The sequence below is a fragment of the Muscardinus avellanarius genome, assembly GCF_963383645.1.
Source record: "Muscardinus avellanarius genome assembly, chromosome: X".
Lineage (NCBI taxonomy): Eukaryota > Metazoa > Chordata > Mammalia > Rodentia > Gliridae > Muscardinus > Muscardinus avellanarius.
This window is the reverse complement of record NC_137792.1, coordinates 129,916,023-129,930,192: the sequence shown is the minus strand read 5'-3', so window position 1 is coordinate 129,930,192 and position 14,170 is coordinate 129,916,023. Positions and strand designations below refer to the sequence as shown.

Here is a 14,170-nt window from a genome sequence, read left to right as displayed (position 1 = left end):
GCTACCACGTTTACTGCTTCGCTTTTAAGCTGCTAGCGAAAGAACTTGATAAGCTGGGCTTTTATGAAGGCGAAGTGAAATGTCCTATTTCAATCACTTGGATGATGGACGAAGCCGGGCATGGTGGCATACGCCTAGAATTCCAGTCCTTGAGAGGCTGAAACAGAAGATTTCAGGTCCGTGGCCAGCCTCAGCAATTTAGCGAGACCCTGTTTCAAAACAAAAAATAAAAAGGTTGGATGTGCAGCTGAGAGGTAGAACACCCCTGGGTTTGGTTCCCAGTACCACAAAGAAAAAAAGAATTGGACTTAATTCACTGCATCTATCTATTGTTTGAACCAAATGCAATATGGAGTATTTAAAAGCGAAGCAAGTAGCCGGGGCGATGGCTCACACCTGTAATCTCAGCACTTGGGACTGAGTCAGGAGGACTGCAGGTTCAAGGCCAGCCTCGGCAACTTAGCGAGACCCTCGGCAACATAGAGATACCCCGTTTTAAAATAAAAAAATTAAAAAGTTGGGGGTGTAGCTCGGAGGTAGAATGCCCCTGGGTTCAACCCCAGTACCACACACAAAAAGTAAAGGAATTCTTTTTCCTAAATTGCTGAGTTTAGCTAGGTGCTATGGCACGTACTTGTAATCCCAGCCCTTGGGAAGGTGAGACGGAAGGATCACAGGTTCAAGGCCAGCCTCCGCAGCATAGCAAGGCCCTCAGCGGCTCAGAGAGACCCTGCTTCAAGAAATAAAAAGGACTGGAGATGTAGCTCAGTGCTAGATTGCCCCTGGATTCGGTGCCCAGAACCCGAAACATAAATAAATAAAGTGGTGAGTTTTAGTTTGATGTGGAGAGGGATCCCCTCCACGTGTGGAAATAGGTCACTCGTTTTATACCAGCAGGAGACTTCTCTTCCTAGGGGTTTATTTTATTCTACCTTAGCTGGGGTCAGTTTAGAAAGGGAAGGATACCTTTGCAGGATTAGTTCAAGATCAGAGCCTTCTCTACACGTGCGCGCGCACACACACACGCACACACACACGCACACACACACACACACGCACACACACAGTTAAATACATTTGCCCACACATGACCTCGGAGTCACCGGTGGGCGGAGTCCATCTCACAAATACACTTCAATAGTAGCTGTGGACATGTGCATGCAGCAGGGTGTGAGCCCCGGAGTGAGGAAAGATGGCGCACGAATGTCGACGTGGGGAGGGCCAATGACCTCGCACAGCTCCCCAAGAGAAAGAAATCAGATGAAAACTACACACAGACAGCTCCCTGGGTGTCGGGGCAGCTTCCCGGCAAGTCCGCTCACGTGCTCGCGCGTGCCTATGACACCTTCACTTTGCCCTGAGGGGCCTTCACATACAAGGAGGGCGCCTCCTCGGCGGGCGCCGAGGCCTTCTTCTCCGAAGACCGGTCCTCCGGCTTGCGGGCAATGAGCAGGCGGCAGGTGAGCAGGATGCCGAACACCAGGGCGTGCGCGTAGCGCTTGAGAGGGTCGCCCACCAGCTGGTGGAAGAAGAGCACGGCCAGCACCAGCAAGAGGAGGAAGAAGTTGGCCACGTCCTTGGGGCGCCCGGGCACGAGGGTCATGACGATGCCGCAGGCGACCTCCAGGGCGCCGATGCTTTTGCGAAGGAGGATGGAATTGATGCCCATCTTCTTCAGCAGCGGGAGGGCTCGGACATAGCTCTTGTAAGCACGTTTCTAGAGCGAGCAGAAGGAAGGACTGGATTAACCATGACTGTAACAACAGGAAACACAAGCGGCGCTCCCCTCCCCTCCCCTGGCAGCGCACCGTTCACTCTGTCCCCTAAATACAAGTCTTGTGCCAGGCCTGGGGGTGCACGCCTGTAATCCCAGGACTTGGAAGGCTGACACGGAGGGTCACAGGTTCGCGGCCAGCTTCAGCAACTTAATGAGGCTGTCTCAGCAACTGGGAGAGATTCTGTTTCAAAATAAAAATGTACCTGGGAGTAGTGGTGCCCGCTTGTCATCCCAGTGCTTGGGAGGCTGAGACAGGAGGAAGGCAGGTTTGCGGCCAGCCTCAGCTACTTAGTGAGGCCCTCAACAACTTAGTGAGACCCTATTTTCAAATAAAATATAAAATAGGTCTGGGAGTGTAGCCTGGAAGTAGAAGGCCCCTGGGTTTAATCCTCAGTACCACACACACACACCAAAAAAAAAAAAAAAAAAAAAAAAGGATTGGGGTTGTAGATTAATGGTAGAATGCCCCTGGGTTCCACCCCCAGTACTGCACAATAATAAATAAACAAACAAATAAATAAAATACAGAATAGGGCTGGAGGTGTAGCTCAGAAGGAGAATGCCCCTGGCTTCCTTCTCCAGTACTGAAAAAAAGAAAATTGAATAGAATACAAAATAGGGCTGGTGTGTAGCTCAGAGTAGAAAGCCCCTGGGTTCAGTCCCCAGTACTTCTCACAGTGAATAAATAGATAAATAAATAAGGAGATAAAATGAAAATAAAGACGGCTGGGGTCTAGCTCAGGAGCAGAATGCTCCTGCATTCTATCCGCAGTACCCAAAACTAACAAAATTTAATCTGAGCCTCATTTTCATGAGTAAAGAGTACAGAGGACACTGGCCTCAGGTACAGATTTTAAATTTAAATTTGGTTTGCACCAAACATTCATTCATCAAGGAAAATAATGTCTATGAGTAACAAAAGGCCAAACATTCTTTGGTGCTGGGGTTGAATTCAGGTGTATCCTAACCCAGAGCTGCACTTTCTCTTTATGTATTTATTTATTTATGTATTTATGAATTTATTGGTGCTGGGAATTGAACCCAGTGGCATTCTACCTCCAAGCTACATCCCCAGAATTTTTTTTCTTATTTGGAAACAGTCTCACTAGGTTGCTGAGAGCTTCCCTAAGTTGCTGAGGCTGGCCTCGAACCTGTGATCCTCCAGTCTCAGTCTTCCAAGTACTAGGATTACAAGTATGCGCCATCACACCCAGCTTTCTATTTTTTATTTTATTTCTTTATTTATCAGTGCTGGGGATCGAATCCAGAGCATTATACCTCTGAGCTAGTCCCCTGGCCGTGCGATCCTCCAGTCTCAGACTCTCAAATACTAGGATTACAGGCCGGTGTCACCATATTTTAGGTTAAAGCAGGGATTTTTTTTAAAAGAGAAATTAGGAAGCCGGGTGTGGTGGCGCAGGCTTGTAATCCCAGCATTCGGGAGGCTGAGACCGGAGGATCGTGGTTCGCAGACAGCCTCAGCTACGTAGTGAGGCCCTTTGCAACTCAGTGAGACCCAGTTTCAAAATAAAAGAATAAAACATAGGGCAGGGGGTGTAGCTCGGAGGTCGAATGCCCCTGGGTTCCATCCCCAGACCCGCAAGAAAGAAAGAAAGAAAGAAAGAAAGAAAGAAAGAAAGAAAGAAAGAAGTTAGGAGTGAAGTAGATACCAACAGGTGGAGCGGTGGAACCCTAGGCTAAGGTGAGCCTGCCCGCACGGAGCAGACGGAGGTGAGGCTCAGAGGTGATGCTGAGGGGCCCCTTTCCCTCCTGTCAAGCTACACCCTGCTCCCTCCTCCTCCACACTCTGATGAGGGCAGCAGAGGGACACTGGGGGAAGAAGTCTACGCCCAAGGGGCTTCCTTGACGCCTCTGCTAGTAAGCAAAGGTCCTCGATCCTCAGTGTAAGAGACGGACGCAGGACGCGAACCCTCCGCGTATCGTCTGAGTGGCTGAAGATAACCGCTCCTCAGACAAGACTAGATTTGGGTCTGTTCTCTACGGAATCTTTAGACTGGGGCCAAATTCCAGGTCTCTAAACCAACTTCCAAAGACTTCCGCACTCTTTTATTCTCTCAATTCCGGGTAGCTGCACATCCCTCCCGCAGTTGTACGGTGGCCTCCTAATCTGCAGCTGTGGCCATTTTCAAGCAGCAACAGCTGCTTTCTGGCCTCCTTTTGCTGAGGAGGAAACTATATATGGATAAGTCATTCCATCCCGTCTACTTCAGGATATGTTCCTCCAAGATCTCAAAGAGGAAATGTCGTTTGTTAAGATGGGGTTAATCGTGGGCGGCTCTTGACATTATAGGGGTCCCTTTGTTCTTTCCCCTTGTGGAGTGAGAGAGGGCCGTGCGAAGAATCCTACTACTTATCGCCGGCCCGTTATTGTACTTGGTCCAGGCCACCTCAGCTCTGACAGTAGAAGGGTCACAAGTCTTGAGTCCATAGTAAGTCGGTCTCTAAAGACTGTCATTAGTAAACCAAGAGCTGACCCATTCACTTTCCCAAAAGGCTCCTGCAGTTCACTTGGTGAGGTCTGTTTTCTTTCCACTGAAAAGATGCAGACCCTGAAACCAGTTTCCTTGTAGGGGAAAGAAGCAGGAAAAGAGAGGGTTTAGTCAATGTTTCAAATTCTTTTAATCAAAGGCAATCATCCAACAATACTCTTGGAGGGGCACCCCCCCTTCTCTCTCTCTCTCTCTCTCTCTCTCTCTCTCTCTCTCTCTCTGCATTTATTTATTATTTATTTATTTATTTATTTGGTGGTACTAGGGATAGAACCAGGGGCCTTCTACCTCTGGGCTACACGCCCAGACCTATTTTATATTTTATTTTGAAAACAGGGTCTCTTAAGCCAGCTGAGGCTGGCTTCAAATCAGCACGATCCTCCTGTCTCAGCCTCCCAAGCACGGGGATTACAAGCGTGCGCCACCACGCCCGGCTCTGTTTGAGTTTTTATGTTGTTTGTTTTAAAACAGAGTCTCAGCTGACGATGGTGGCACACACTTGTAATCCCAGTACTTGGGAAGCTGAGCCAGGAGGATGACAGGTTCAAAGCCAGCCTCAGCACCTTAGCAAGGCCCTCTGCAACTTAGTGAGAAGACCCAGTTTCAATATAAAAATAAAATCGCATTGGGGACATAACTTGGAGGCAGAATGCCACTGGGTTCCATCCCCACTACCAAAACACCCCACACAAACAAACAAAAACAAAACCGGGTCTCTCTAGGTTGCTGAGAGTCTTTGTATGCAGCTGTGCCTAGCCTTGAACCTGTGATCCTCGTGTCTTAGCCTCCCAAGTACTGGAATCGTGGGTGTGTGCCACTATATCCAGCTCCCTTTTTATTTTTTATTTTAAAACTGTGTCTCTCTAGGTTGCTAAGGGTCTCACTAAACTGACGAAACTGAGCAACCTGTGAGCCTCCTGCCTCAGCCTCCCAACTACTGGGATTGTAGGCATGTGCCACTGTACCCAGGTGGACAGGTAGTCTTAAAATGAGCTAAATTCAGCCTGGTGCAGTGGTGTGCTCCTGTGATCCCAGTACAGGAAGATGCCAGCCTTAGCAATTTAGTGAAACTGTTTCAAAATAAAAAAAATAAAAGTCAGACGGAGTGGCATGCATTTGTAATACAAGCCCTTGAGAGGCTGAGACAAGAAGATCACAGGTTTGAAGATAGCCTCAGCCACTTAGTAAGACACAGTTTCAAAATTAAAAAATGAAATCAAATAAGGCTAGGGATATAGTTTGGAGGTAGGATGCCCCTGGGTCCCATCCCCATACCACAAAGAAAAACTAAAACTAAAAATGATAATTAAACTGGGCGTGGCGGCCCACACTTGTAATCCCAGTACTTAGGAGGCTGAGATAGGAGGATTGCAGGTTCAAGGCCAGCCTCAGTTACTTAGTGAGGTCTTTGCAACTTAGAGAGACCCTGTTTCAAAATAAAGAATAAAAAATAGGGCTGGGGGTGTAGCTCAGAGGCAGAATGCCCCTGGGTTCAATTCCCAGTCCTGCAAAATAATTAAATTAAATTAAAAATAAATAATTAACTACAAGGGCTGGAGTATAGGTCCGAGGTAGAATGCCCCTAGATTCAATCCCCAATACAACAACAACAACAACAACAACAATAATAATAATAATAAAAGGGCCAGGGTGTAGCTCAGAGGTAGAAGGGCCCTGAGAATGGCCCTGAGTTCAGTTCCCAGTACCATAAGGAAGTGCTTAATTTCAATTTTACTTTGGTCTCTAAATTGCTTGGGGAATATCACTAAGCATCTTATGACCTCAGTTTCTCCTTCTGTTAGTCAAGTGATCACGTGGAGATTTAGTCGAAGAATCATAATGCACACATTTCAGTATTCACTAACCGCACAGTGAGGAATCCATTTGCCAGCCCGAGTAACTATGTTCGCGATAGCAGTGCTGCATCGGTCAGGGCCGATCTCGAGGCCTGAGGACCAGTGGAAAGGCGCGGGCCTTGAGTGGAGGCGCCGAGCCGTCTGGGGTCGGACCTCCCCCTCTGTACCTGCTCTTTACTCCGGGGCCCATGAGCTCGTAGTAACGCCATTACACTCGGACAGCTTAAACCATCAAGTCACATTCACTTATTACAACTAGTGACCAGCCTGTCAGCTAACAGACGACGGTGATCTGATCCATTTTACTTCACAGCTGCCAGTCAGGTGAAAGGAGGAACAACTGGGCTAGTCTCCTGGATGATATAATCACAGCGGGATGAGGCCCAGCGTCCGTGCCTGCAATCCCACTACTTGGGAGGCTGAGATAGGAGGCTCACAGGGTCGGAAGCCAGCCTCGGCAAATTAGCAAGACTCAGCTACCTAGGGAGACCCTGTTTCAAGAAGAATATCATGTTTCCATGTAGCATAAGTGCATGGTATGTAGAACTAGCATATATGTCAGATGTATGTGATATGTGTCATATGTATATATATCAATAAATATAAAATATACCATTTGTATTCTCTATATTTTATATACACACACATTTGCATAAGGTTGGAAAGTATGTAAAACTCTCTTCTGCTGGTAGGAGTGGGGCAGTAATTACCCTGGGGAAGGCAGTCGCTGCGAGGGGCCCTCACACGGGAGTATTCTGAAAGCTCCTTGCACTGTACCGTCACGCGCACATTTTGGTATATACCGTACTCCGGCATTTGGTAGGCCAAGCCAGGAGCCTTGTACTTCCAGGCCAGCCTGAGCAATTTTATTTATTTTGGGATGCTGGGGATTGAACCCAGAGACCTTCTGCCTGTCACTCTGTCTCAAAATAAAATATAAAAAGTGCTAGGAGCTGTGTGTGGTGGCACACATTTAGTCCTATAGTACTTGGGAAGCTGAGACAGGAGGATGGCAGGCTCAAGGCCAGCCTCAGTAATTTAGTGAGAACCTGTCCCCCCTCTTTCTCCCTTTCCCTCTCTCTCCTCCCTCCTCCCTTCTCTCTCTCTCTCTCTCTCTCTCTCTCTCTCTCTCTCGGTGGTAATGGGGATTGAACCCAGGGATAGTCTACCTCTGAGCGACATCCCCAGCCCTATTTTATTTTTATTTTCCATTAGGGTCTTACTAAGTTGACAAGAGTCTCACTACTTAAGAAGGCTGTCCTCGAACCTTTGATCCTCTTGTCTCAGCCTCCCAAATACTGGGATGAAAGGCGTGAGAACCTGTTCCAAATAGGCCGGGCAGGATGGCACATGCCTGTAATCCCAATACTTGAGAGGTAGAAACAGGAGGACTGCAAGTTTGAGATCAGCCTCAGCAACTTAGCGAGATCCTGTTTCCAAATAAAAAATAAAATAAAAAGGCCTGGGGGTGTAGTGTAGAGGTAGAAAACTCCTGGGTTTGACCTTTAATACTACAGAAAAATAAATAAATAATAGGACTAGTCATTTAGCTCTGAAGGAGACCGCCCTTGGGTTTAGTACACACACACACACACACACACACACACACACACACACACACACACACACACACACACGGTGCCGGGGATAGAGCTCACTGGTAGAATGACTCTAGGTTCAATTTCCAGTACTGAAAATAAATAAACTTTAAAATAAAATTCACAGAGAAAGAACTGTATGTTAGCAGAAGAGGGTACTGACAAAAATAGATTTTGGTTAAAAATCTCAGACTGGTTGCTATGTTAGAACCTAAAGCCAACCTAAGTGCTGCAAAACGTACTGACTCATGTTGGATTCTCCAGAGTCACCATAGGAAAAAAGCCAGCAATGGATCAGGGCGCATCATTTCGTGCAATGGAAAGCCCAGCACAAGTCTAATTGCCCAACAGCCATGTGAGTGGCGAACACCTTTGGAGCATTGTATTCCACTGTCACGGAATACCCACCTAGAGAGGAAGTCGGCTAGTGTGCCTTCTAGGGCCAATCAAGGGGCTCTGAAACACGCTCAGCTGGGCCTACTGAGCACCCCGCTTTCTGCCAGCGGATTGACCTTGTGATGGCTGCCGCGTGGGCTAAACGGCCGCTTGTCATGTCAGGGGCTCAGCTCGCTCTCTAAGGGGGTAAACGTGGTTGGAAGCGCAGTCTCCATACCGATGGCGGCTAGCGTATTGTCTCTTGGAAAGCGATTCATGGCAGTGATTGGAAGTACAAGACTGCCGGGAACATTCAACAAGGTGTCCGACCCTTGGGAGTGGCTCCCCAGGGTGTCACAAACTGGAGGAGTTTAACCCCAGATAACCCATCAATCAAGTCAACAAACCTGGACTATGAGGGGAAGCCAGGCGGAGGCGTGGCCCACCCGACTCAGAGCCAAGAGTTTGGTGCCTTCTCATTAATCCACATGGCTGCCCCTATGCTTATAGAATGGAGAGACTGCCACCAAAATCAAACAACACACACACACACACACACACACACACACACACACACACACACAGTAACATCAGTGGGTTCTGCGCCCCTGCCTGTAATCTCAGGACTTTCCAGGCTGAGACTGGAGGACTGCAGGTTCCTGGCCTGCCTCAGCAAATTAACCAGAGCCTCAGCCACTTAGCAAGACTTTCAAAATCAAAGACAGAAAATAGGGCTGGGGGGTATAGCTCCAAGGTAAAAGGCCCCTGGGTTTGATTCCCAGTACCCCCTCCCTCAAAAACGCTGAATGTCAAATTAAAGGCAAGTTAACTCTTCATAGTTCCCAGTACTGCACTGGGAGCAGCGTGGCCGCACCTGGAAGCGCTGCCTCCCACTTTAAGGTAAGGAAGGCATTCCGTCAAAGGCGTGGCTGATCGAGTTGGATTCGCAGGATTCAGCGCACTCTCTAATCACATTGCTGACTCTGGAGGAGGTTTGAAACATGCCAGATGGGCTATTCAGAAACGCATCTGCTAGCCCCGGCGGGGTCCGCAGCACAGCACCCGGGCGGGGGAGGGCGAGGGGATGGTCAATCCTGGCTGACCCCATAACGCGGTGCTCACCCGGGGCACAGGAAAATAGCTCGCTTCTTCGAAATGCTGGGTTTCAGTCCCCTAAACTGAGGATTCAGATTCGTTTGAAAGCTACTGAATAAGCGAGACCCTGTTTCAAAATAAAAAATAAAAGAGGCGGGGTGTAGCTCTGAGGTAGAAGGACCCTGAGTGCAATCCGTAGTGCCAGAAAGAAGGAAGAGAGCGACTGCAGAAAACAAAGCCACTTAGAATCATCACTACACCTGACTTGTTTGTTTTTCCCATGCTGGGGAGCCTCCTGGTGTGCTAGGCAAGCGCCACACCGCGGAGCTACATCCAGAGCCCTAATGGAGCATTTCCTTTTCTTTCTCAGGGTTGAGTCAAGGAGCATCCATCCCCGAGCTACACCCCCAGCCCTTTTTCTTTTCAACAGGGTGTACATTGCTAAGGCTGGCCTTGAGCCTGGGTGCTCCCGTCCTCCCAGAGCGTTTCTTGAACATCTGTAGCAAACACTGGACACTCGCATATGCAATTTCAGTTCCTATTCACTCCCTTCGGAAGAAGCGTATTTGTCCCAAAGCCAAGACTGTAAGATCTAAAGCCACTAAGCTCTCCACTAAGCTCTCCTGCGTCTCTGGTCTTCGATCTGCTTGTTTTTAGCAGTGATTTCTTCTTTTTTAGTTTTTGGGGTATTAGGGAATTGAACCCACTGCGTTACACCGCAGTCCATCTTATTCACTTATTGATTTATGTTGAAATGGTCTGTCTCCCTAAATAACTGAGGCCGGCCTTGGAACTTTGCTGCTCCTCCTGGCTCAGCCTCCGCATACTGAGATGACAGGCATGCACCAGCACTCCCAGCTTAGCTGTGATTCTTCGTGGAGGGAATAACACTGGAGAACACCAGTGGTTTTATTTATTTATGTTTTGGTGCTGAGGATTGAACCCAGGGGCATTTTATCTTTGATGTATACCCTCGGCCCTTTCTTTTCATTTTTTATTTTATTTTTATTTTTTGCAGTACCAGAGATGAAACTCAGGGGTCTTGGACCTCCAAGCTGCACCCCAGCCCTATTTTTATCCATTTTGACACAGTGTCTCCCTGAGTTGCGGAGGGCCTCACTAAGTAGCCGAGGCTGTCTGCGAACCGCGATCCTCCTGTCTCAGCCTCCCGAGTGCTGGGATTACTAGTGTGCGCCACCACGCCGGGCTTTTGTTAAGTTACACTGGTCATCTCCTGTCTGAGCCTCCCAAGCACTGGGATTAGAAATGTGCACCGCCGCATCCAGTACCCTGCAGGTGTAGAACAACGGTCAAAACTGTCAGAAAAGCAAAATCGTTTTCTAAATTTGAAAAAAAAAATGGTTTTGAAGTAAAACCAAACCCCAAAGTAAAGAACGGGGAGTTGAACTCTTGTGAGAAGAAGAGGAAGAACATGCCAGGTGTTTTTAAAAATCAGTTGTCAGTTCTGTCATTAAAAATCTACCAATTTTAACCAGGATTAGTTTTGGCATCAAAAAAAGTCTACCCATTTTAACCATGAATGGCCCCTCTACCGGGAATGTTGAGTCATGGGCTTGGCTTTTCATCTCTACCCCAAAACAGCTCCCGTGACCTCGGATAAGTCGGTCAACTTGCTTCAGTTAATCTACCTGTAAAATGAGAGTGACTAATGAAATAACTCGACCTCTCTCTCTGCTCTCTGATGTCTTAAGGAACAAATAAATCTTCAAACAATGACAGAGACGATTGGAGAGTGTATGGGAAAGACCACTGCAGTCAGTATGTGCCGAAGCCCATCAAGGCCGAGGAACTGCTCCTAAATGGAAAGCAGAGAGTCCCAGCTACCGTCCCATCTGCTGCAGGCTCGGGGTCTGGAGTAGCTGTTGGCCCTTCTAAGAAGCCATGGCCGGCTCCTGAACTTGCTCATCGTCAAGAGCAAGGCTAAGGCAGGATTACAGGTTCAAGCCTAGCCTCGGCCATGTAGCGAGCTCATGTTTCCAAATAAGAAATAAAGAAGGCTGGAGATGGAGCTCAGAGGTAGAAAGTCCCTGTGTTCAACCCCCAATACCAAAAAGAAAAAGCAAATGAAAAAAGTCAGAAGGGCGGTGACCAGACTGAGCCCTTTCTTTGTACTAGATCTGAATTCACCCTCATCCCGCAGGCTTGAGAATAAAGCGGGCCAAGCCTATGCACTGTGTAGCCCCATGCCACAGGCCCATCTCCAGCCTGGGGAGGGGCAGTGGGAACATCTTCACGCTGCCTCCCACTTAGGCTTTCCACACACACACACACACACGCGCGCGCGCGCACACACACACACACTTAGACTACAACTATTTAAATGTTCTTGTGTATGATGTGGCATCTTCACATCTGATTCTTCTTTCTTTCCTTAGGCTGCACCAGACAGCTCCACTCCCCAGGAAGAAAGCAATCTCATCAACCCACTGGCGGCTGGTCCTCCGGAGCTCCTGCCAAACTGGTAGGGAGCTTCCCGGTGACTCCATCTTAGTCGCACTCACTGCAGAACCCAACCCGTGCACTTAGGGCGCAGCTTGCGGGATCCGTAACGCAGCCGCGCAAGATCTGCAGAGCAGGGAACCCGGGTACGGTTTCCCTAAGGAAAGGGGACGCTTAAAAATACCTGCGGTGCGCGTCCATGCGCACCGAGATGCGGACCTACAGAAGTAAAGCCAAGACACACACAGCGGCATCCCCGCCCCGTCCGGTCCCTCGGCCCCCACCCCTTCGAGCCCTGGTGGCTCCTGCTGCCCCCCCCCCATATGCATTCTGACCTAATTTCAATTCCATCTGGTCAAACGTGCAGGGCGGAGGGGCCGGAGAAGCCTGTCGGGGATTTGCCACCCGCCCGACCTCGCGCAGAGTCCCGCCACCCTCCCCCACCCGCATCGCAAGGGCGAGCCCCGGGCCCAGCCCAGGACACGGATCCCGGGGCGGCTGGGAGGGGTCGCGGGTCCACGGGAGGCCGTTCTTCCCAGCCTCGGCCCCACGGCGTCCGCCCTCCGCTCCCCGTCCTCAGCCCATTTCCTCCTTGACCTTGAGAGCCCATCACCCGCGGGCAGGCGCAGGGGTCCCCTCGCGGGGCGGGGCGGGCAAGAGGGAAGGTGGTGCGAGGGGCAGACGGAAGGCGCTGGAAGCATCCCTCCTGCTCCGGGCACTCCGGGCGCCGGGTCCCACTCGCTCGGGAGGCTGCCGCGGGCCTGGCCCGGAGAACGCGGGCGGCAGCGTGGGGCGCCGGGGCCGGAGGAGAGGCGCACTTGGCAGATCGGGCACACCGAACCCGCAAACCAAGTGACCTTTCTTTGGGCTGAGCCTGCTTTGTGTTCGGGAGGCAGCCGCACGGCCGGGCCAGCGCACCCCCCTTTGTTCCCCTCTAAAATACAGCAACTCTGCCGCTGGCTCAACTCTCGGCTCCCGGAGGCGGCGGCTCTGGGCGGCGCTGGGCGGAGGAGGGCTCCTGACCGACAGGTGCGGCCAGGTCCCAGCCCTCGGCCACTCGGGCGGGGTGGGGGCTCGCCGGGGGCCTCCCCCGCGGGCACCCCGGAGTTCCCCAGCACTTGCTCCCGCAGGGCCCCGTCCAGCGGCTCCTTCGGGGCCGCAAAGTTGTTGTGGAGTAGGGAGGATGGGGTGCAGGTAGAGGGGTGGGACGGGAGGCGGGGACCTACCATCTCACTGTAGGCATCCTTGCTGAGCCTGGGGGTCAACTTGATGGTCCCCATGAAAACAAAGAAGAGTCCCAGGGCCACCGACAGGGCCACGATGGTGACGGTTCTCGGGGATGCCATGGGGGTCACCAAGGCAGGTCCCAACTAACGCTCCGGCTGGGCGCGGCGGGTCTAAGCAGAGGGGCGCGGCGGAGGCGGCGGGCGCCGGAATGACAAAGAGAGAGGGAGCTCGAGAGGAAAATTGAGAGATCGAGATGCAACCCTCTCACTACGACGAACGCTGGGTCCTAATGCCCTTCGCCTGCCCTCCCCGGCCAAAACGACTCCCGCGTTGGCGAAGCCCGGAGCCCAGGCGTGGGCGCAGGCTCACGAGCAAGCTGCGAGCTCGCGCCTCCAGCAGGCACCGAGCGGTACTGAGCGGCCCCTCGAATGAGGGATTAGGGCAAACTCCCCCCAGGCGCATCTTCTCCGCCCCAGCCTCCTGGACTGACTTTCTTTCTTTCTTTCTTTCTTTCTTTCTTTCTTTCTTTCTTTCTTTCTTTCTTTCTTTCTTTCTCCTCCTTCTCCCCCCTCCCCACCACTCCAGTTCCTTTTTATTTGGAAACAGACCTCACTATCCTTGCCGAGGGGCTCACTAAATTGCTGATACTGCCCTCGAACCGGCGAGTCTCCTGTCTCAACCTCCTAAGTACTGGGATTACAGGTATATGCCACCACGCCTGGCTTTACTTTTCACTTTTTGAAACAGGGTCTCACTAAGTTGCTGAGGCTGGCCTAAAACTTTCAGTCCTCTGAGTCTCCCTGAGTTGCTGAGGCTGTGCTCAAACCTGTGGTCCTCCTTTCTCAGCCTGCCAAGTACACCACCCATTCCCATCACTCTTATTTGAAAATAACCCTTTTATTATTTCTTTGTTTATTGTACCAGAGTATGGACCCAGAGGTATTCCACCTTTGGGTCACACCTCCAGCTCTGTTTCTATTTTTTTTTTTTTTTTTTTTGGTGGTACTGGGGGTGGAACCCAGAGGCTTTCTATCCACGTAGTTCAACAACTTCCAAATGACATGATAATGTGAATACTACGTACTCATTATAAAATGTGCAAAATACTAAGTCATAGGAAGCAAAATAACTTATGATCCCACTGTGAAGAAAACCCAGGGGTGCTCTATTATTTTGATCTTGAGACAGGGTCTCACTAAATTCCCCAGGCTGACCTTGAAATTGCAACCCTCCGGCTTCAGTCCCCCAAGCCGCTGAAATCACAGGGGTCCA

General features: G+C 50.3%; 1 protein-coding gene across 1 annotated transcript; it reads right to left on the bottom strand.

The window, feature by feature from the left end:
- Positions 1 to 1,336: 1,336 nt before the first annotated feature.
- On the bottom strand, positions 1,337 to 13,017 carry TMEM35A (transmembrane protein 35A; the record flags this gene model as incomplete). Its single annotated transcript, XM_080719293.1, has 2 exons — positions 1,337 to 1,717; positions 12,898 to 13,017. The coding sequence occupies 2 exons, from the start codon at positions 13,015 to 13,017 to the stop codon at positions 1,337 to 1,339; spliced, it is 501 nt and encodes a 166-aa protein (XP_080575419.1).
- Between the last annotated feature and the right edge of the window lie 1,153 nt (positions 13,018 to 14,170).